Raw genomic sequence first — 24,373 nt, forward strand, 5'->3', positions numbered from 1 at the left:
CAAACTGTCTGTGCTGCTTTATGTTCCTTACTATATATTTACCTACAGTTTATCATCAGTGTGTGTATTGATAATTACACACCCAGGTTGGTAAAGGAGACTTGTGTTCCAGAGAAAACAATCACAGATCGCTCCTGGGCAGAGATGAGCATATGATGGTTGTCACATTAGGATGGCTAAAATTGGGAGTAGTATGGATCTGTAGTACAGAGCTTCCATGTGCTTCCAGTTTTATACACTGGCGTGTGGAATGTCCGTGGATCTATACTCCAGACTGTGTTCTTTATAGTTCTCATGTATGGTGGTTTTGCCACTGATTAACTGCAGGAATGCTACTTCCTTTGCAAATTTAGTTGTAATGAGTTATTTAAAGGGAACCTATCATCCTTAAAATGCTAACTGCTTGTAATGGAGCAGAAGGAACTGAGCTGATTGATAGTTTTGTGGGAAAGATTCAGCCAAACTTGTAATTTATTCATTTAAATTCCTGCTTATTCTGGGATTTGAAGTCAAGCAGGCGGTCCTATCAGTGATTGACAGCTATCTCTGTATACACAGTCCTAGAGGGAAGGTGGTCAGTCACTGATAGGACCGGCTCCTTGACCGCCTCCTTCAAAGCTTAGGAACTGATCTCAAGTTCATACTCCTATCTGATTGTGTGGCTATTGCAGTGTAAAAGCCCCGAGAGCAGATAGAGACTAACTGTATCATAAATGACTGATACAATCAGTTGGGGTTAGGGGAGCAGCAGCTGACATGTTTTTTTCAGACCGATCACTGTTAGGTGAATGAGTCCTTACAAATCGATTTGCTCATTTCCTATTATAATTTTTATAATGCAGTTGAGAAGGGTCAATTTACATAGATTTATTTTGCCTGAATTGAGCACCAATCAACAAAACCGCATGTCAAATCAGAAGCCAAGCTTTAAAGGCATAAGGCGGTAAGCCAGTCTGGTATCTAAATGGTTTTCACCAACAAAAAAAAAAAATGGCAAAAAAAAAACCATGAAGTAAAAAGTAGCACACAGCACTACTACATATACTCCTCTCATTCACACACACACTTCTGGTCTCCGAACGGCCGCTGTTGGTTCTCCCCGTGCGCCGATTTAAATATCCGGTGGGGAAGGGGGGGGCAGCCAGTGGCAGACGGGGACGAGCTTCCCTAGCATCGCGGGTGATGCTAGAGAGGCTCATCCCCATCCCCGCCTGCCATTGGCTGCTCCTTGTTCATCGGGTATCCAATACATCACATTGGGTAATCCGATGACCTTTGCGCTGCAATCTGCGGCAGAAATACACCTATGATAGCAAGTTCCGGAAGTGAGGCACGTTGGATTGATGATGATGTGTGTTATCTAATGATTGGGGTTCAGAGTAGCGGAGTCGGCCGGAATACAAGGCTCTGTTCATTGTATAGTGAACAGAACTGCCCTCATTCAATTCAAACTCTGAAACAGCTGATCAGCAGGGTGTCTGATCCCGACAATTGGATATTAGAATGAAGTTATTACTTTGTGTAATAACTTCGGGAATTTATTACTGTAAAAAAAAACAACAACTTGGTACCAAACTCGGGTTTGGTTCCAGGTAGAGATGAGTGAATTTCATATTTAGAAATTCGTTCACACTTCGTTTGGTGGTAAAAGGTGAATTGCGTTATGGATTTTGTTACCTCAGACCAGAACACAATTCTATAACGGAATGCCTTTAGAGGCATTCTGCTATTAATTCCGTCATAATAGAAGTCAGATAAGTGTGGATATAAAAAATAAAAAAAACTTACTGGGACATATACAAGTTTATCAAGGAGTGCAAGTTTAGAGCATCGTTTGGTTGGTTTTGTACCAGAAAAGCAAATCTACGCCTGCCATGAGCAGACATATATTTATGTCCAAATTTATGACAATTTCTTCAGTAAGTTATAGTGGTAAATCGGTCAGTCCACTAACGCTGTATGCACACGACAGTGAAAAAAACAGCCATTAAAAATGGACACACTGTCAGTAGAGATGAGCGAATTTCATGTTATGAAATTTGTTCACTCTTCGTTTGGTGGTAAAAGCAGAATTACGTTATGGATTCCGTTACCACGGACCATAACACAATTCTATGACGGAATGCATAAAGGAATGCCTTTAGAGGCATTCTGCTATTCATTCTGTCATAATAGAAGTCTATGGGCTGCAAAACAGATCCATCCCATTTCCGTTATGCGGGGGAGTCCACCTTTTACCACCAAACGAAGTGTGAACGACTTTCATAAGCGGAAATTCGCTCATCTCTAGTTCCACTAGGAACCAAACCAGAGTTCGGTACCAAGGTTTTTTCCAGTAATAATTAATTCCCAAAGTCTGTACAGTATTAGAACAAAGTTTTTATCGAATCGACTTCAGATGTACCTTCTGAAGTCAATTTGCTCATCCCTAGTGATCAGCCATTTCTGATACCCCTGCCCTTGGCACCATTTTACCACTTCCTTCATTGACAATAAATCTGGTGACTGATCGAACTATTGCAGTCTGGTGGAGACATTCCTGGGAAACCCTTGCTGTGTGTGGACGAGAATTATCCTGCTGAAAAATGCCAGTTGGAAGCCCTGCCATGAGAGGCAACACATGCCTGCATACATTTCGCCTATTTGATGAGGCCTTATATACATACCGTGGACCATGGTTCACATTAAGGAATCTTAACTTACTGCCGTAGCATCTCGACCTCGATATAGAGATGTAATTTTGCGACTTGCCTTATATGTACGCTTTAATATTCGTCCTTCCTTTGTATGTTTTCTATATCTGTCTTGTTTTGGCTCAATTAACCATTGGATTGTAACCTTACCTGTTGATTTGCATGTATTTTTATCACGTCACATCTGTGGGAGTGAGATACTTGCTGACGGCGTCGGCCGTCCCCCTATCCACTTCGTATAAAGCGCATGTATGCGCAATGACGTAATCAGTGGCCTGAGGAAGCGCGTCGTAGCGCGCGAAACGGCCGTCGCTGCTTGCAACTATGTGTCCGCCCCGGATCCTTTCTGCTACCTGCTGAGGAAGCCACAATAAAAGACACCTTTGATACATTTCGGTGAGTGCCGCAACTTTATTCCTATTCCTCCCTTCAAGCTGCCATTTGTCTACTACAAGTTACTTTCTTGCTGAGCACCACATTGAGAAGTGTTTCCCACTGCATGTGGCCTGGTTCAAATACGGCGTGATCAGTGTATGCAGTGCCGCCTGATTACAATCTACGTCTTCCTGCATTCAACATTACCTGTATCATGATGGCAGAGCACGCTATATCGAACACTGAAGCCACCACTTCTGACACAGAAACCGCATCTGAAACCACATGCAGTCTAATTCAGGGTCGCCAAGGGGCGGACACATTTTTTGTTACCTGCAATCAACAGGATTATGTGCAGACTTCCAGTACTAAAAGTTTGGAAGCAAAAATATTCCAACTGGCTGATAAAGAAGTCAGACTATTCTGGACTATTGAGTCATTGAAGTCCTACAAGGAAAGTGGGCGTGTTCCCAGAGGCCTACGCCTCTTTAAAGAGATCGTGCAGTATGAGGATGATCCCCTATTTATAGGGGAATGGAAAGCGGCACACCAGAGATTCTCTTTAGAGATCATGGAATTGGTATTGACACGGGACCAGCAAGAGTACACCAGTGTCACAGAGGAATTAACTAAGGCAAAGGGGGAGTTACAAAAACGACTCATGGAGTCGCAATTCCATGGATTTGAGAAAAGGCTTAATAAAAAATTACTTGCCACACAGGCGGACATCAAAGATCGAAAGAGGGACAAATTTATCAGAGATAAAAATGATTATGAGGCTGATCGTGTCTTTGATTGGGGTAAAAAGCGAAACCGCCCCAAACGAGCCCCACGGAGAGGACGCCATAATTTCTGGGCTACCGATTCGGAATCGAGTGCCTCCGAGGGTAATGGAGCTAATCCAGCTGAAGATACAACAATCCCTTTAGAAAAGGCACGAGAAGGGGGCGTGGTAGACGTGGAACAGCAAGCAAGAGGAACCAGAAAATCGACAAGAAGAAGACGTCAGGTCTCCTGGCGACAGTAGTTCCTGACGAACTCTATATCCAAGCACCCCCCGAAAATGTGGTTCTCAATCTCACAGGCTCTGAACTGCCCCAGGGCTGTATCCCACTCCTCAATCGGGGGCTGGGATACAGCCTACCCGGACAGTTCAACCTGGTTGACTTTGAGATAGATTTGTTTTTGTCTATCCGCAAGTTATACCTCAAGAGATTATTCTCTGAAACTGCCTCTCAGGTCCTCGACCCCTTACAGGGGGAGGTTCCTGCCACAATGTCACTCACTGATTTCCATTTGTCTGATAAATTCAGTGATGAAGAAATTTCCTGCATTCATTTCCTTTCCAGCACTGAACCTGATGAATCCACAGATGGAGTAGAACATTTCAGCAGATACACAGGGGGCATCGGGTCCACCTTCCTTCCTCCCATGCCGGCCGGCTCACCAATTGACCTGTTCCACAAGCAAGTTTTGAAAGAAATACGTGCGCTGGTGTATCCAGCAGCACCTTCCAACCTCACGGCGGAAGAATCTCATGCTTTATTGTGGTTAGGGAAGCAGAAAAATATGGTGATTAAGCCGGCCGACAAGGGAGGGAACGTGGTCCTGATGTCTAGGGAGTATTATATGGAGGAGGCCAATAGACAGTTGGGAGACAGTACAGTTTACATGAAGTTAAGGGGGAACCCGATACCTGAAATATCTTCCAAACTCTGCCGGTTTATTGATCAGCACATATATAACGGGTTTTTACCTAAAAATTTTAGGGATAAACTCGTGCCAGGCTTCCCAAAAATCCCCACTTGGTATTTCGTACCAAAAATCCATAAGTCCCTCACTCGACCTCCGGGACGTCCCATCGTGGCAGGCATCGGTTCAGCGCTGGAACCTCTATCTGGCTATATTGATTGGCTCCTTAGACCGTTACTAAGGAGCACTCCGACATACCTCAAGGATACGGGAGACTTCCTCCGGGCACTCCGAGGTCTGGAGTGGCGGGAGGAATTCAGTCTCGTGTCCTTGGATGTCGAGAGTCTATATACTAGAATACCCCATGACCTTGGGTTGAGGGCTGTTGATACAGTCCTCAGCAGAAGCAATAAGAGTGCGGTTTTCATTGACTTCGTCCACAAGGCATTAGACCTTGTTTTGTCAAACAATGTCTTCCAATTTGATGGACAGTGGTACCGCCAGGTACTAGGCACGGCTATGGGCACGCCTGTCTCTTGCACATTTGCCAACCTGTACCTGGCGGTATTTGAGGAGACCTATATTTTCGCGGTGGATAACCCCTATGTGAGCCACATCAGCCTATTCTTAAGATATGTGGACGATATTTTTCTGGTCTGGTCGGGGAGCGAGGAGTCGTGTCGTGCATTTGTTGATCACCTTAACGCATGCAATCGCATGAACATGAAGTTCACCATCAATTTTGGTGGTGAAGTTCTGGATTTTCTAGATGTACATGTTACGGTAAAAGATGGAGTGATGCACACTTGTGGCCATCGTAAGCCGACAGCGACAAACTCGCTCCTCCACCAGACCAGCTTCCACCCATCTTCAGTTAAACGCGCAGTTCCATACGGGCAGTTCGTCCGTCTGCGAAGGATCAGTGACACGGACAAAGGTTTTCTTCGCCAAGCTGGAGAACTTAGAGCTAGACTCATTAGTAGGGGCTATCCACTGCGAGAAGTCTCCGCAGCCTTATTAAAAGCGTCTTCATTTGACCGTAATTCCTTGCTCACTGAACGGAGCAACAGTACTAAACCTTCACGTTTTGCTTTCACTTTTCAATATAGTCCGGTCGCTGAAATGGTCCGGCAGACCATCAATCGAAACTGGGACCTTCTCAAGGGAGACCCCACTCTTAACAGCTTCACTGAAAACAGACCATTGGTCACATTTAAAAGATGCCCCACAATTAAAGACAAGTTAGTCAGGAGCGTCTTTTCTTCACCTAGAGATGAAACTTGGTTGAAAAAACCGACGGGCAATTTTAGATGTGGCCATTGTTCCTTCTGCGTACTTAATGTCTGCTCTAGGTATCTACAAATAGGTGGTGTATCGCACACAGTACGGGACTTTATTAATTGCCGTACGTCCTATGTAGTATATGTGGTTTTCTGTCCTTGTAGACGCTTCTACATCGGAAAGACAATTCGCCCCCTGTTCGAGCGCATTCGCGAACACATTGGTTCTATTCGATCAGGCAGAGGCAGTCCACGCCTCATTGAACATGTCCGCACGGCCCACGACGCGTATCCGCGTTGCCTCTCCTTTGCGGGCATAGAGCATGTCCGCCCCATCCCTCGGGGTGGTGACCGGCATCGCCTGCTCCTGCAGAGGGAGGCAAGGTGGATCATGCGCACGGAGGCCATGCATGCGGTAGGAATGAATGATAGAAATGACATGTCTATATTTTTGTGAAACTTCATGCACCCATGTTTGGAGGGATTTTATGCGACTTGTCTTTCCCATGTAGAAGCGGATCCTTTCCCTTTGTCTTTCCCTAAAAACATTTCGCCTATTTGATGAGGCCTTATATACATACCGTGGACCATGGTTCACATTAAGGAATCTAAACTTACTGCCGTAGCATCTCGACCTCGATATAGAGATGTAATTTTGTGACTTGCCTTATATGTACGCTTTAATATTCGTCCTTCCTTTGTATGTTTTCTATATCTGTCTTGTTTTGGCTCAATTAACCATTGGATTGTAACCTTACCTGTTGATTTGCATGTATTTTTATCACGTCACATCTGTGGGAGTGAGATACTTGCTGACGGCGTCGGCCGTCCCCCTATCCACTTCGTATAAAGCGCATGTATGCGCAATGACGTAATCAGTGGCCTGAGGAAGCGCGTCGTAGCGCGCGAAACGGCCGTCGCTGCTTGCAACTATGTGTCCGCCCCGGATCCTTTCTGCTACCTGCTGAGGAAGCCACAATAAAAGACACCTTTGATACATTTCGGTGAGTGCCGCAACTTTATTCCTATTCCTCCCTTCAAGCTGCCACATGCCTGCATATATCGCTGACTTATTAGTATTATTTTCCCTCGTAACCCTACTAGTAGTGACTAATTGTCATATGCGATGACAACCTAGAGTGTCACTTCCTATAAAACACGCAAGACGCTGCAATGCTGTAAAATTTTCTTTTTTTAAAAAGAATCTTGAATGAATCAAAACATTTTACATCCACAAAAGTAAAAAGTCTAAAAATCACATATATAAGGCTACTTTCACACTAGCGTTAGTATTTTCCGGTATTGAGATCAGTCATAGGGTCTCAATACCGTAAAAATTCATTGTCAATGGGGACAAAACATAACTGAATAGAACTGAATGCTCCAAAATGCATTCTATTCTGTTCTCATACCGGAGATCCTTCTTCGGGCATGCTTGGTTCAGGCTTAATGTGAATATTTAATGCAGCCAATAACTTGTTAAAAGCAATTACACCACAATAATTTACAAAGCACTGTAAAAAGACCTTCGACAATATAATTACACATGTCAAAAATGAATCAATGTTCACAGCCTCCATCTATTAAATGTCTCACCCAGTAACTAACTTGAAAGTTATAAAAATATAGTTACAACTCTCATTTAGCCCATTAGGAGTAACCGTATCTAACATAAAAATCCAATAAACCTCCCTCCTTGTCTCCACCTGTTCTGCACGAGTAACCCAGTCTCTTCTGACACAAGCCATACCTTGTGTCTGTTAGGGAAATATCCCTTCACCTATAATTGTTGGAATCCAAATTAAAAAGGCTCTTGAAACTGACACAAACATTGGATGTAGTTGTATCAGATTTCTCTTTAATTCAAAGACAAGCTCACAATAATATAGGCTTGAAACAGGAAAAAAAAAACATCACATGACAAACATGACTTTTGCCCGTTTTAAGATATAGATCATAAGGCCATACGTAGGTTCCCATTACTCTCTCCTTATGCCCACAGACCAGGAATATATCTTCTGGGACTGCAACCACCGTACTATTAAACAACTGAGTTATCAATTTGGCCAGTCGGACACCTTATGCCAGTTTTGGTCTCTTTTCCTGACCCTCTGAGGAGTTAGAGGTTATTCCAGCAATTAAATCAACTAAGCTATGGTTGTTGCAGGCCAGATTCTTACCCTTTACAGGATCTATACCAACACACTGCACCAGGCTGTTCGAGTCATTGCAGCCGAATTTGTTATGAGGACTAAAAGACATACATTTCGACTGCATTTGCAAACAATAACAGTGTGTCTAACTTGGAAAGCATGACACATTGCACCATATGTTCTCCTTTCAGGGGGTAGAGCTATAATCAACTGGTGGCCCTGATCTGTTTACCATGAGCCATGATTCAACAGTCCCTCAATTTTTCAATGTCATTCAGTCCTTCAAACAGCACCTGATGGTGCCGTATCAAAGCATTGTCCCATTCATCATTCAGTGGACTAAACACTGCTGACACGCTCAGGGACAGAGCCACTGTCAGCAGGAGGATCTTCATCCTGTGGTTCCAATACTTTCTTGCAGTGAGAAGCGTGTACCCAGTTGGGTTTTCCTTCAACCTTTACAGCGCTGTGGGTGGTTAACAGTACTTGAAAGGGACCATCGAATGTTGGATCTAGTCATTTTCTCACATTGCTCTATCACCACCCAGTCTCCGGGCTGCAAGCTGTGAGTTCCTTCTACTGAGTCAGGATCTAGAAGTGAAGCAAACACTTGTTTATGAGTATGTTCAAGCTGTTTTGTGAGGGCCTGGACATACCCAGCGATATTGTCATTGTTCATCTGTAAATGCTGGGGAAGTACAACCCAAGCCTGGGAGCGCACCCAAACAAAATCTCAAAAAGAGACAGTCCTGTTATTCAGTTGGGAGTGGTCCTAACAGAATATAGGGCGAGGGGTAGGCATTCTGGCCAAGGTCTTTGGGTTTCCTGCATGGCTCTCTGGATCTTTAACTTCATTTTGGTCGCTGCTTTGGGGATGGTAGGCCGTGTGAAACGCTTGAGTGACCCCTAGCGCCTGCATGACCTCCCTCATTACTTCTGTGAAATGGGACCCCCTATCTGACTCAATGACTTCAGGAACACTGTACCTGTATATCAGTTCACTGACTAATTTCTTGGCGGTATTCTTTGCATTTGCCTTTGCTACTGGGAAGGCTTCCGGCCATCCTGAAAAGAGATCAACACACACAAGAACAAACTCGTACACACCTACCTTAAGTAGCTGTATATAGTCTATCTGTAATCTCTGAAATGGGTAAAATGGCCCTGGGGTGTGCTTGCTTGGAGTCTTCACCACTTGACAGGGATTATTCAATGCACAAATCATGCACCCTTGTACAAACCGAGCTGCTACTGTGGAAAACCCTGGCCCAATCTAACCAGAATTTTCAACACTTACCATAGCACCTTTAGACAGATGGGTAGGCTCATGGGCCTCCTGTGCCATAGCAGGATACATTGGAGGAGTTAAACAAGTCCTTTCTTTGTTTCTCCAGATTCCTTGTCCCTCAACCTTGTCCCCGTGCTTTGCCCAAAGTTATTTTTCCTTCCTCAGGAGGGGCTTGATCAGTCATTTTCTGGAGCATACTTACAGACACGTCTTCAGGCTTCAGGGTGGGGACAGTCTTTACGGGCTGTAGTGCGGCTTGTTTGGCCGCTTTGTCAGCTCGATCGTTACCTTTTGCCTCCACCGTGGTGTGCCTGGTGTGTGCCTTGACCTTGATGATGGCAACTTCCTCTGGTAACAGAGAGTTCATAAGTTCTAGTACAGAGTCTTTATTCTTTATAGGCTGGCCTGTAGATGTTAGGAAGCCCCTGGCCCGCCAAATAGGTCCATAGTCATGTGCAATACCAAAAGCATACCTTGAGTCCATGTAGATGTTCAACTTCTTTCCCTTGACCATTTTACACACCTCAGTGAGTGCCTTCAACTCCACCTCTTGTGCTGATATACGAGGTGGGAGTTGTTCAGCTGTACCTACCTTGTGCTGTGTGACCACTGCATATCCATTATGGAACTGGCCATCCTCTCCCATGAACCTGCTTCCATCTACAAAATACTCCGTCAGGAGTTTCATGAACGTGTTCAAAATCAGACGTTTCCTGCTGCATCAATTGTACGCAATCATGTGGGCCATGTTCAACAAGATCAGTTAAAAGTTCTGATACACCTCCCTCCCCCATTTCTGAATCTGTAATCGGTAACAGTAGTACAACGTTTGAGATGTTTGCAGGCATGAGGAGTGGACACTTGTAGTCTCAGTTGTTTGGCCATGGAGATATGTTTTGGTTGCACTTAAGTGCGAATGCTTTGAATGTCATGAGGAGTTTGAACAGTTACAGGGTAGTCCAGAACAATTTCAGAAGCTTTTTCAATCATGGCTTGCACTGCCACTACTGCCCTGACACAAGAGGGGGTGCCTCTGGCAACACGATCTCCGTGTTTCTGAGTCAGTACAGCAGTGCTACGCCCCTGCATTTCAGAACAAAACAAACAGAAAAGTTTGTCATATTTTGGAATGCCCAGAGCAGGGGCAGACAGTATGCACAGTTACAAAGTATGAAAGTTTTTAACAGCTTCTTATGTAAGATGAAGGGGTTTAGAAGAAAAACAGTCAGAGGGGCTGCATTAACATAGATGCCTGCCGTATCCAGGGGCGGCAGTATGAGACCAGACCCCAAAATACTCTCAAGTTCTGTGCTCCTTTGGGCACCTGTATCTTTTCCACTGCCTCTTTTCGTTCGAGGGTGAGGTGCCGGGCACCATGTGACAGGCAGTGTCCAAGAAATATCACCTTTAAAAAGGTGCAGTTTATGCCTAGAAGCTTTACACCCATTTTCTAATTTTCCAAATTAGGAGTGACAGAGTGGCAGCTTGACAGCTGGTCTCTGTTTCAGCACACAAATGTAAGTCATCGACATATTGCAATAAGACCACAGTTCCAGGAGGGGACCAGTTGGCTAGGACAGACTGTGGAGCCTGACTGTACATGGTGGGTGAGTTCTAGGCCTTCTGGGGTAAAACAGTCCATGTATACTGGTTCCCCTTGAAAGTGAAAGTAAAAAAAATACTGACAATCTGGATGCAGAGGTACACAGAAAAATGCATTTGCCAGGTCAATCACAGTGAAACAGGTAGCTGTGGACGGAACTTGGGACAGCAGAGTGTGCGGATTGGGCACTATTGGGGTTTGTAGGACTGACTTTGTTGACCTCTCGAAGATCATGGACCATTCGATATGTGAGTGGCTGACCCTTAACGGCCTTCTTCACTGGAAATAGGGGAGTGTTTGCCGGGGACACAGTCTTGATGAGAACACCTGCTCAGAGAGAATTATCCATTTCGCTGGACACTGCTATTTCCTGAGCGTGACTCAATAGGTACTGTTTAACTTGTGGGGGCTGACACCCGGGTTTTAGAGACACCATCACAGGGGACACAGGTAATTTGCCTATGCCCGTCTTTCAGGTGGCCCAAAGGCTCTCAGGGACCTGGCTGAGGAGACTCTTTTCAGATTCTGTCCAATCAGGAAGATTTAATTCAGCCACCGTTATAGAAGCCATCATTGGGCAGAGAACTTCTGGGGCTCCAAAGTCTACGTGACTAGTCCCATCTTGGTGTAGATGGATACTGGTCCCGAGCGCTTGGAGTACATCAGTTCCCAGAATAGGTTCAAGGAGATCATCCTTTACCAAAATTTGAGTGATAACAGTACTGTCTTTAATTTTTAGTTTGACTGGTTCAGACTCACAGACAATTACGGTTTTCCCAGTGAAACCCATGGCTAGGACGTTGTACGGACTAAGTTGATAGGGTTTTAAAAAGTTCTGGTCAACAACTGTTTTGGCTGCCACCATGTCGACCAGGAATGGTACTGCCTTTTTATTTCCTAGGGATACCGGGATATGTATTTGGGCGCTCACTGACTCTACTTTTACAGGCAGAACCGTCACGGGGGTACCGGTATCCTAGTCTGAAGACGGTGGTGATTGTGGACTAAATTGGCCACCATTGTCTCTAGGTTTCCTGGGAGCCCTTCAATCTCTCTTCATGTGACCTGGTTTGCCGCAATTGTAACATTTAAAATCACGTTTGGGACCAGTGCCCTGCTCCATGTATTTAACCGGAGTAGGGTTATATCTTCATATCTAGTTCTAACCCTTTGGCTGAAGCAATTAATTGGGTTAAAGGGGGTCACACGCCATTCAGGTTTACAAGCTGTCAGCTTAGCCTGGAAGGTGGGTCGAAGCCCCTCCATGAATGCACATGTCAACAGTTTTTCTACCATGTTTCCAGCTTGATCCCAACCCATGTCGGTTCAGATAGTCCTTAGTCCTGCAGCACAAGTCTCTATAGTCTCCTGAGGACCCTGTACTACGTCTTTAAGACTTCGGGAGCTTTCTTCCTCCTTTGTACGTGCCCATTCTGTAAAAACCCTGACAAATTCAGTCCCAGACTGTAAAGTCTTGACCCAGTCTCTAGTCATAATATCCATGGGGTCATTTCTGTGTTCATTCATATAGTCATTCACCATTTGATGTTGTGACTCGCCCATCTTCAGCAACATCAGATCCTTCAAGTCAGTCCACGTAGCCCCATAAGTCACTTGTATCTGTTGAAGAGTCCTAGAAGTAGGCATAGGTCTCAACAGAGGGTCGGGCAGTCGGGTCAAAAGTCCGAGTTGGTCTTTCAGACTCCAGGGGTGGTACTCAGTCACACTGGCATGAAGAAATTCAGGTTCCCGATTCTGGCTGGTCGCTCCAATGACCTGTCCGGGTGGTCCTGAGGTTGTATCAGGTCCTCCTCCCATCACCCCCTGTTGTCCTGTTGTGGGTCTGGGTAGGAGTCTTGTCTTAGTCAGAACAGGGCAGAGTCCTACAGGTCTGTGGGGTCGGGGAGCACCACAGGCTCTGCACGTATTGGCCGAGTCTGGTCTCTGATTGCCACAGACATTACAAGTCCATCCCTCTGGTCCATTCCCTCTTGGAGGTCTAGGGGAAGGTCGTTCATCAGCATCATTGTCTTTTGATTTCTGAGTATACAACAGTCTACCTCTGACTACTTCTCCTCGCCACTCCTCAGTTTCAACTTCCCCTGCCACTTTAACCCAGGTATTAACTACTTCTTCACATCCATGATCCTTTATCCAACCACAATGTGTCCTTCTGAATCTTTCCCAAGTATCCACATTCAAATTTCCATCCTTCATTCCTACCATCTTCAACACCCTGTCAATATTTTTCAAACCTTCTTTTCCTTCCCTCTCTTCAACTAAAGTCTTACATGTTTTGTTACCCTCTGGTATACTGAAATTGTTCCCCATTTTGTATATTGTATACAGAAAGTTAAACAATTATTCAGACGTCTATTTTCCCTCCATTTCCTCATAATTTCCCCACTATATTTACCTAGTGTATTCTGTTACTGATTACCGTTTCTTAACCAATCAAAACCTCACAAATCGGACATTGGATTCCAAGGACTTTGATTACCCTTCCTGTAATTCTCCAATATTTTCCACATACAATAAAGAACAAATAAGGCATATACCAAAACTAAACCAAAGACTTCCCAATTGAAACTGTCCATCTCTTAGGTCTCAAAATCCAACAATCATAGTCATTTTCAGGTTCTCACCAAAAATAGGCTTAACTATAAAATGACTTATACGTACATTCAATGACCAGATCCTCGAACCGGACAAACCACTCAGGGAGACACAGATATAGTGTAAGATAAAGTCTCTTACCTTTTAGCGCTATTTCTTATATCTAAATCCCAGACCGGAATGTCCAATTTGTCGAGTTTAGTTGAGCCCCACGTTGGGCGCCAAGATTTTGTTAGGGAAATATCCTTTCACCTATAATTGTTGGAATCCAAATTAAAAGGGATTTGAGCACTCGGGAAACTGACACAAACATTGGATGTAGTTGTATCAGGGTTCTCTTTAATTCAAAGACAAGCTCACAATAATATAGGCTTGAAACAGAAAAAAACCCATCACATGACAAACATGACATTTGCGGTTATAAGATATAGTTCATGAGACCATACGTAGGTTTCCATTCCTCTCTCCTCTTCCCCCCCGCACTTCCTGAGGCTCAGACTCTACTTCTACTAGAGAGGAAACTGTGGGGAGGGGTAAGGGATGTGTGGGTGCGATCAACACACATAAACTGACTTTTTGACCTTGTTTTTATCTTTATTATTATCTGTCTATTTAACCCTGTAAGCTCCATTTAGGACCTGACCTAAATCTCCCATATACACAAGATGGAGGACATATTTATAGAAAATTGATTCTCATCCCTCACAGGCTCCTTTCACACTAGCGAGTATTCCGCGTGGGTGCAACGCGTGATGCAAACGCATTTCGCCTACACTGAATCCGGACCCATTTATTTTAATGGGGCTGTGTACATGAGTGTTGGTTTTCACGCATCACTTGTGCGTTGCGTGAAAATCGCAGCATGTTCTATATTCTGCGATTTTCACGCAACACTGGCCCCATAGAAGTGAATGGGGCTGCGTGAAAATCGCATCCGCAAGCAAGTGCAGATTCGATGCGCTTTTCACGGATGGTTGCTAAGAGATGTTGTTTGTAAACATTCAGTTTTTTTATCACGCGCATGCAAAACGCATTAATTCACATTGCACCCGCGCGATAAAAACTGAACGCGTTCACAGACAAAACTGAATAACTTGCTTGCGAAATCGCACATTTTTCCCGCAGGCCCAGTGATGTCACGACTAGTATCCCCGGCCTGGGCGTAGCTCAGCGCTATTGAGGTGAACAGGACTTAGTTGCACCCGCCGCCTTTCTAATTTACTAAGAGATCATAAACACTTATTTAAGCCATATGAGTAAGATAAGAACTGAGCTATGAGTGTTTATAATGTCAGAAATCGGAGATAAGGAGCCCATCAGGTGAGCTGGTTGATAAAACACAGTGAAAATTCAGAGGCTGCTACTAGAGAACCTCACTTCTGTACAGAAAAAAGAGCTTCACATTTTTAACAAAGACCAATAAAAAAAAAATGATTTTTAGCTCAAAATGCAATAATAAAAAATGTGCCCTCAAAGGTGTACATAGCTTTTAATACCAGGCACTTACTAATCTACTGTGATTGTCCATACTGCTTCTTTGCTGGCTTAATTCATTTTTCCATCACATTATACACTACTTATATCCAGAGATTATGACCACCCTACAATCCAGCAGTCTTGGCCACTATAGGAAAAAGCGGTGGCCTCTGTGGTGGCCGGGACCATGCCAACGGTGGCTATAACTTCTGGAAACGAGTACCTATTTTTGGAGCTGGATGCTACCAAAAAACACCTGGATGACAGGGGTGCTAGGAGATGGACCGCCACCGATCACATAATGGTGGCCTGCCCTAAAGATAGGCCATCAATATAACCAAAGGAAAACCCTTTCTGTTCTCACTGTCCTCTTGCAAGGACCACAACTGATTACAGCCACCAGGAAAATAAGAACTCAGTGGTACATACTAAAGTAATTATAATGATGAGGCTTGTGCAGACACATAATTAGTAAAAAGCTGGGCACTCACACTTATCTGGAGTAGGTGGTAATTTATTTCAACATAAAAAACAGATAAAATGGCATAAACTTTAAAATGTATGCATTTGCATAAAAAAGCCCTTAATAAAAAGATAATCTGATAGTAGTCTGGCCAGACTTAAAAGGGCTATCGATCCACTGAAAACAGAGACAATTGTATGACCAAACCAGTCCACCGTATGACGAATTACACTGATCTAAAATCGAAATACTTCAATTAGTTCGTCCATCCTTTAAATGCTCGGGCCCATTCGTCCAACCTTTAAAGGCTCAGGCCCATTCCTTTCGCCACTTCTGTGGTACGCGACTGGCAGCAGGAGCCCCTCCCAGGTCCTCCACGCAAGACCAGCGGAAAAAGCCAGTCTTTAGGCCTCAACTGGCCTGGCACCTGCGAGCACAGCCCGCTCGTCCCTTGGCCAACAAGCAGTCCTCTGCATGAAGAAGCGCCCCCACCCAAGAGGTCGTCTCCTTCTTTTTCAGGAAGTCTGGCGGGCCCACATCTCAGATGCGTGGGCGCTCGAAATCGTAACCTTGGGTTACAAGATCGAGTTTGCTTCTCCTCCTCTGGAACGATTCTTTCTGTCCCAGCCACCCAGGGATTCAGGTCGGGCTGTTGCCTTTTTCCAGGCAATTTGGTCTCTCCTCGCTCAAGGTGTTTTCTCCCCGATTCCCCTGAAGGAACAATTTACAGGGTTTTATTCAAACCTATTTGTCGTCACCAAGAAAGAAGGATCCGTTCGCCCAGTTCTGGACCTCAAGTTGCTGAATCGGTTCCTCCAGATTCAACACTTCAGAATGGAGTCCCTTTGCTCCGTGGTTGCTTCACTGGAGAGGGGAGAATTCCTCTCTTCAATAAACATTCAGGACCCGTACTTACACGCCCCCATCGCTCCGGCACATCAGCGCTTCCTCCGCTTTGCAGTAGGGCCCCATCACTACCAGTTCGTCGCCCTTCCCTTTGGCTTGGCAACGGCACCGCGAGTCTTCACGAAAGTGCTCGCTCCTCTCCTTGCCCTTGTTCATACCAGGGGCATGACCCTGGTTCCCTATCTGGACGACATCCTGGTCAAAGCAGCGACCTTCACTCAGAACGAGGACAGTCTGCATATCACTCTGGATACCCTGGCACGCTTTGGCTGGCTGGTGAACTTCCAGAAGTCTTCCCTACGTCCCACCAGGCGAATCACTTTCCTGGGCATGGTCCTCGTCACGGCTGTGGCGCTAGTTCGCCTCCCTCTGGACAAGCGGCTAGCCCTTCTGCGGTCGGTTCGTCTTCTCCTCCGGCGCAGGTACCCATCAATCCGATTTTGCATGCAGGTCTTGGGTGCAATGGTCGCTTCCTTCGAGGCAGTTCCGTTTGCACAATTTCACACCCGTTCCCTTCAACGGGCAATTCTGTCATCTAGGGACAAGTCGCCGGAGTACTTGGACCGTCACATCATCCTGTCCGCGAGGGTGTGTTCGGCACTCAGGTGTGGCTCTCGACCCCAACTTTGGAGTCAGGGAAATCCTTTCTCCCGGTCTCATGGACGGTCATTACCACCGATGCCATTCTTCAGGGTTGGTGCAGAGTCTTTCCGCCCCGGACAGTCTAAGGCGTATGGTCTCAGTCGGAGTCCAAACTGCCCATCAACATCCTGGAACTTCGGGCCATTCATCTATCCCTTCTCCATTGGACCCTCTCCTGAGGGGCTGGCCGATTCGGATCCACTCAGACAACGCCACGGCGGTGGCTTACATCAACCACTAAGGAGGAACCCTCAGTCAAGAGGTGATGACTCATGTACCAGCTCTTTCGGCGGTCTACATTCCAGCAGTGGAGAATTGGACAGCAGATTTCCTCAGTCAGATGACTGTGGACCCGCAAGAGTGGTCTCTGCACCCGGAGGTGTTCGACTCCATTTGTCTCCATTGGGGCAAACTGGAGGTGGACTTGATGGCATCCAGACTCAACAACAAACTCCCCGCCTTCTTCTCTCAAACAAGAGATCCCTGGGCGCGCTGTAGACGCACTGGTGGCACCATGGGACGGGTTCTCATGTGGGTTCATGCACTTCTGTGAGGAACGTAGCCTCCCTCCACTGCGCTTCTCACTTCCCACTATTTTTTCCTTTCTGCAATCGGGTCTGGATTTGGGTCTTGCTCTTAGTTCCTTAAAGAGACAGGTGTCGGCGCTGTCAATTTTTTCCCAGCGTCATTTAGCAGAACAGGCCCCCGTTTAAGACTTTTCTACAAGGGGTGGCTCACACCGTATCAAGCTCTCTTGGGACTTGAACCTTGTCCTTGGTTCCCTTCAATCTGCTCCTTTTGAGACTCTAGACGCAGTTTCCCTCCGGCTTCTTTCCTGGAAGGTTGCATTCCTTTTGGCAATCACATCCATCAGGTGCATTTCGGAATTGGCTGCGCTTTCTTTTAAGGAACCCTTTCTTATTGTGCACCAAGATAAGGCAGTGCTTCGCCCGGTACCTTCTTTTCAGCTGAAGGTAGTCTCTGCCTTCCATGTCAACGAAGACATTGTTCTGCCCCTCTCCCTCACATCCTAGGGAGCGAGCTCTCCATCATTTGGATGTGGCTCTGAGGATTTACTTATCCATTTCTAGTTCGTTCCGCCGTACAGACTCTCTGTTCGTTGTTCCTGAAGGTCCTCGCAAAGGTTTGGCAGCCTCCAAAATGACGATTGCCAGGTGGATTAGTTTGGCAATTGCTTAGGCCTACCGCTCCCGAGGGAAAGGCACCGCACCTCGGTATCACGGCCCACTCAACCAGGGCGGTGGGCGCTTCTTGGGCTCGTTTCCACCATGCTTCCGGTTCACAGCTGTGTAAGGCAGCGACTTGGTCTTCCTTGCACACTTTCTCCAAGTTTTACCAGGTGCATACTTTTGCATCAGCGGACGCTGCTATGGGCCGCAAAGTCTTGCAGGCAGCAGTGTCTTAAGCTTCCGCGAGGACATTTTCCATGGGCATGTGGTTCTTCACTCCCCGTGGACTGCTTTGGAACGTCCTATGGTTCTGTGTCCCCCAATGGTACGAGCGAGAAAACAAGATTTTTGTGGACTCACCTGTAAAATCTCTTTCTCGCTTATTTCATTAGGGGACACAGCTCCCACCCATTGATTTCTGTTGTTGCCGCAGGTGATGGCGGTTAGTTTGCCGGTAGGGTCCTCAGTTCTGGTTCGGTCCTACTGGCATTAGTTGGGTTATGGTTTGTTTCCTGTATGTTTCTCTCCTACTCCTACTGCTTGGGCACAAACTGATATGCTCTCTCCGGGCTGGAGGGGGTATAGCCGTCAGGGGAGGAGCTAACACTTTTCAGCCTAGTGTCACCTCCTAGTGACAGCAGCAGCTATACCCACGGTCCTGTGTCCCCCAATGAACTAAGCGAGAAAGAGATTTTATAGGTGAGTCCACAAAAATCTAATTTTTCCTTACCCACATCCCAATCATTGGCTAATTACCATTTATAACACTCCTCTGGCATGGTTCAGCATTTTTGATTTTGCACCATTGTGTGTTACTGCTTGTCAATTGTCTATGCACCATTGTGTGTGTTTGTTTGTTAATTGTCTTTAATGGGCTATTATTTTAATTGATTATTAAAAGTTAAATATTAATTAAGATCACCCACCATTTTTGTCCTTTAACAACTTCTGCCTCCATAGCCAGCAGAGCTTAAGGTGCTCTTGCTGACATGGGCATATCCAGCAAAGACGTGCCCCTATACACCCTTTCCCTTGCTGGGGGTAAACTAGACTAAATTCTAACTGGTCCCCACCCTTTCTTTAGGAAGTAGGACTAGCCCACTTCTCTCCAAAAGGGGGTTAGAATGGAATGGCAAGTTCCATTCTCTCTAACTATAGCTCTGCCATATTTGCTGCCACCTGCTGGTGAACCAGGCCGATTAAATATGAACAATTGCATAACAAGATTAGGAATGCACATTGTGGAGGACCTGGACAAAAATACATAAGATTACTTTGTGTTAGACCATAAAAGACAGTAGCAGGGTGCATGAGTGGTAACACCACTCTGGGGTGTTATACATGTATGCAGGGAAACCATTACTAGTCTAATTAACATCTCTCCCCTTCCTCCAACATACAGTCCCATATGGATGTACATGTGTATTTTATTCAGCCCCCGCTGTGTCCTTAGCTATGGAAACATCAGATTTACAGTGCTGTTAAAATGTATTTGCCCCCTTACAGATTTCTTTTGTTTTTGCACATTTGTCACTCTCCAATGGTCCAGATTATCAATCAAATTTGAATATCAGACAAAGATAACCTGAGTAAATACAAACAGCAGTTTCTAAATGATGATTTCATTTATTAAGGTAAAAGCTATCCAAACCAACCTGGCCTGATGTGAAAAAGTAATTCCCCACCTTCATGAATTAACTGTGATTAACCACAGTTTTTGGAAAGCTGAGTTCAATTGCACTAGCTACACCCAGGCCTAATTACTGCCAGAACTGTAGAATCAAGAAATCACTTAAAGGGTTTCTGTCATCATAAATTACATTATGTAGCTGACTGATATTAGCGATGGGCTAATGTCAGCAGTACATAACAGTGGGCTTTCTAAGTCTCTGCCTGCCGTCGTTTTCTTAAAATAAACACTTTTAAAATATGCTAATGAGCCTCTAGGTGCTATGAGGGCGTTGCTTCAGCACCTAGAGGCTCGGTCCACTCACCCTTTGGCACGCTCAGGTCCCTTTGATTTACTTGCGATTTCTCCTCTTCGTCCAGTAAATCCCGCGCCTGCGCCGTCCTGTTTACTATTTGGCGCAGGCGCAGTGAGTGAAGGACGCGCTCCTGCTGCTGGCCTCACTCACTGCGCCTGCTCCGGCTTCACTCACTGTGCAGGGGCCGCTCCGTTTAGTATTAGGCGCAGTGAGTGAGGGACGCGCTCCGAGCGCGTCCTTCACTCACTGCGCCTGCGTCGAAAACTAAACGGGCCGGCACATGCGCAGTGAATGAAGCCGGCGCAGGCAGAGACTTAGAAAGCCCACTGTTATGTACTGCTGAAATTAGCCCATTGCTAATGTCAGTCAGCTACATAACGTAATTTATGATGACAGAAACCCTGTTAAAGATGTGTGAATTTTATTCTATATTTTGTATATCTAGGACTGTAATGAGTTAACTTTTTCTTTTCCAAGTGCCTCCACCCCCCCCCCCACCTCTCTTTGTTTCAAGGCTGGAGAGGAGAGAGAGGGGGGCAAAGTGCTGTGCTGTAAGAAGTGTCTGATTTCTCATCTTTATACAGGTGTCCCATAGAGTGTGGTGGAGATGCATAGACCAATCATATGACTTGATGATATATATTATTCACTGCCTATAGAGAAGCACCTCTTTGAAGTGTCACATATGACGTATGCAGTATTATTGTTAGAATAGAAGTCATTACAAAATGGCGATGGTAACGAGATGTTTACATTAGTTCACATTCCAAAGTGGTATTCACTGCGCAGATGCAGGTGTATTATCTCCTCTCTCTTATCTCTTCTTCCTTTTGACCAATGAAACAATGTTTAAGCCTCAGAGAGGACTGCCTTCTTTTGAAGATGTATAATACGGCTTACCTGATGTAATAAAGTTAGAGATTGCTTTGACCAACTTCTGTGTCAGTGTTCAGTCTCTCAGCCACGCGTGGATATTAACCCCTGGGGGTTACATTGATCTGGAACACCAGAGTGTATCTAAAATGCCCTAATTTAGGGCGTCTTTATCAAAATGGCGACCACGAAGGGACTCTGAGCGAATGTAGCATCAAACAGCTGACAAGACGGGCCCCTGAGCTTGACGAACGGCAGAGGGGAGAGGATTGCAACCTCAAAGAAAGGTGAGAAAACTTTTTATCTCATCTGCCTTTCTGCTATTTACTTCGTCATGCTCAGATAGCTCAGTCCGCTGTGGGTTGGTACTGATGTAAGTATAGTTGTCGGCTGTAATGCTGAAAGCTTAGAGTCTATTGAACCAATAGTCTGAAATTATAGATCACTCTGGTGTGTATATGTTTTGTGTGTGTCTGATTTATGTGAAGAGTGAGTTGAGCACAGACGGTAAAACCACAGACAAAGGGAGGGGACAGTAACTTCCTGGTTTGGAAGGGGGCGCTGTAGCGCCGAGGTGTGGGACAAAGTAAACTCCGGCTGAGCTGGCAGGGAGACGCGTGGAGCTGTATGACCCTTGACCTAAGGGAAGACTGCAGAGATATTCTCCACCTGACCTGACCTCAGGGAGACGCGTGGAGCTGTATGACCCTTGACCTAAGTGAAGACTGCAGAGATATTCTCCACCTGACCTGACCCCAGGAAGACGCGACGGAGCCGCCTGAAGATGTGCGGGGAGTCCCAGCTGACTAGTCAGACGTGATAGTCAGATTTGAGCAAACCAGTGGGGAGGGTGAATCCTTTGTCTGCAGAAGAAAGGGCTAAAGGTGCTGATCACTCCTCTGTTTTGTGTGTGTGTCAGTTTGAAATACTGTTGTTAAAAGGGCAGTCCAGAGAATATACTGCTCCTCAGATTGTAGCGAGAGAAGAAGGAAGTCAACATGTGAAGAATTATAAGAAGTTAAGGGAGATTATAGGATGTGATATGGAGAATTGAAAGTTAAAATGTGACAAAGAATGTTAGAGAAAGTGTGGCCCCGGACAGTAGGTCGCCCGGCTGGCAACAGGGATGAAAATCTGTAAGAAACTGAGCTTACAGACTGAGGGCATCAGAACTCTGGTGATGTTGAAGGGGGAGTTTTAACGAGTGAGAAAACAGAGCAGTGTCGGGGAAAGCTGAATGATTATTAGGTGCAGCACAGGCATGGCACCGAGCGGCAAGTCGATTTATGGCAACTGGAGGGACAAAAAGATGGTCAGGAACTGTGAAATAGAGAGATTCACTTTCCCCCCCGCCTTCACACAGAAACATTCCTGAGATAAGAGGAGCAGGGAAAAATGGGGGCAGGGAATCGTGCAGAGTAAGTGATGTTATATGTGTAATATTATTATAGAAGACAAAGAATTGTTCAATAATCTTCTTTCTTCTTTCCCAAGCAGTGCACTGTGGGAATCCGGCTTTTAACAAAATGACTGTATGATTATAACATGTATATTGTCTTACAGTGACAGACCATCAGCAATTCTGGGTGTGGTGTGGCTATCTGTTTCCAGGAAAGCTGTGTTTGTCTGTGCTGCAAGTTTTGGGATGAAACAATGTGGGTTGGCAGACATAAATGATTCAGTGGAATGTGAATGGGTGTGGCTTTGAGTTGTAATTGAGGCGAATATGTGTGAAGACTGATTATGAGCTGTTAATGAAAATGAGTACATGAAATGTATATGAATGCGTATGGAGTACGGTATTTGTTTTTTAAATAATACGCGCATTGAGGATTTTACTTTATTTTTCTTGGAAGTTTTGGGTTTTTATTGGTGCCAACAGCATTGATCAAGCTGTACATTTTTTTATATCGAAGTCAATGAAAAGTTTTTATGGGCCCTTTGTGTGTTCATGTCTGTATTGTCAGATCTGTTTGTTTCAATGTTTGAAGTTACGTGTTACATGTTAAGTGTTGTGCTAAACATCAGAGCTCTGTTCTTATGGATAGCTGCCACATTACTGACAGACAAAAGAAGGACCACAGCGTCCGACTGAAGGGGGTAGACTTAGATGACTCAGAGCGGAGGGAGGAGGATAGGGGTGGACGTTACAGACAACGACAGCCCTTGTGCCCATCCCCTAGTTATAAGACACTCCCATGGAAGATGAGAAGTCCTGTTTTGTTTTCCAGTCTATTAATTCCGCGATAGGGAAAGTTGGATACTTCTGTAAGCCAAAATGCAAAGTAACATCAAGCGGCATTGGGTGGTTCAGTGGTGCCAACCAGAGGTAGTGTTCCTTTGGCATTGCTTCAGCCCTGATGCCAAACACCTCATTGAAGTGAGGAAAAAGTAAGTCTGCCACCCTGTGATGGGCCTGCAGAGTCTGTGGGACCCAGATCCCAGAAGACAGAGTGTTGTGCTGTGTGTGGTACTCCTCGTCCACACCACACGAGAGGATTGTATTCTATGTTGACCATGCCCGGATCACTGTCCGTCCCCACAGACACCCATGTTTTGTTGTCATAAGGAGAACACAAAGACAGGGAGGGGGGGGAGTTAGATCAAGATTAGGAAACAGGAAATCCAGTATCGGCTCTACTTTTAAACATTTTAAGCAGATTCAGTCTGGCCCAATGATATCCCTTACTCTGGGTGATAAAGAAGTAGTCCCATTTTTGATTGATACTGGAGCAGCCAAGACAGTTGTGCACAGCAAACATGGCCTCCCCTGATTTACTCTCCAAGCACACCAGTCTTTGGGTAAAAGTGGATGGGAAAGTAGTACGCTCCCTTTTCAACAGAAACCATCCATATTAGATTTGCCCCTAACCAAGATGCGCTTGCCCGTTTGCTGGTCAGTGGTAACGCCCTTTGTTGCCTCCTAGGTGCAGATTTGCTTGCAAAAGTACATTCTGGTATCTCATATCAGGAGGACGGCACTGTGAAGCTTACAGGTGCCCTCAACGACCAGGAACTTTGTTTGTTAACGACTAGGAACTTTGTTTGTTGGCCATTGGTGATAAAATTCCCTGGTCCATGTTTGTATCAGTACTCCCAGAAGCTGAAAAAAGCAAAACCACTCACCATTGGATGGTA

The 24,373-nt window shown here is 45.4% G+C and overlaps 1 protein-coding gene across 1 annotated transcript; it reads right to left on the reverse strand.

Moving 5' to 3' along the window:
* Positions 1-9,599: 9,599 nt before the first annotated feature.
* On the reverse strand, positions 9,600-10,169 carry LOC120979829 (ribonuclease H-like). Its single transcript, XM_040408784.1, has one exon. The coding sequence runs from the start codon at positions 10,167-10,169 to the stop codon at positions 9,600-9,602; it is 570 nt and encodes a 189-aa protein (XP_040264718.1).
* Between the last annotated feature and the right edge of the window lie 14,204 nt (positions 10,170-24,373).

The sequence above is a fragment of the Bufo bufo genome, chromosome 9 (assembly GCF_905171765.1).
Source record: "Bufo bufo chromosome 9, aBufBuf1.1, whole genome shotgun sequence".
In the NCBI taxonomy this organism is placed as follows: domain Eukaryota; kingdom Metazoa; phylum Chordata; class Amphibia; order Anura; family Bufonidae; genus Bufo; species Bufo bufo.

Coding starts and splice junctions, on each gene's coding strand:
- LOC120979829 (XM_040408784.1), bottom strand. CDS start 10,169: ATGAAACTCCTGACGGAGTATTTTGTAGATGGAAGCAGGTTCATGGGA.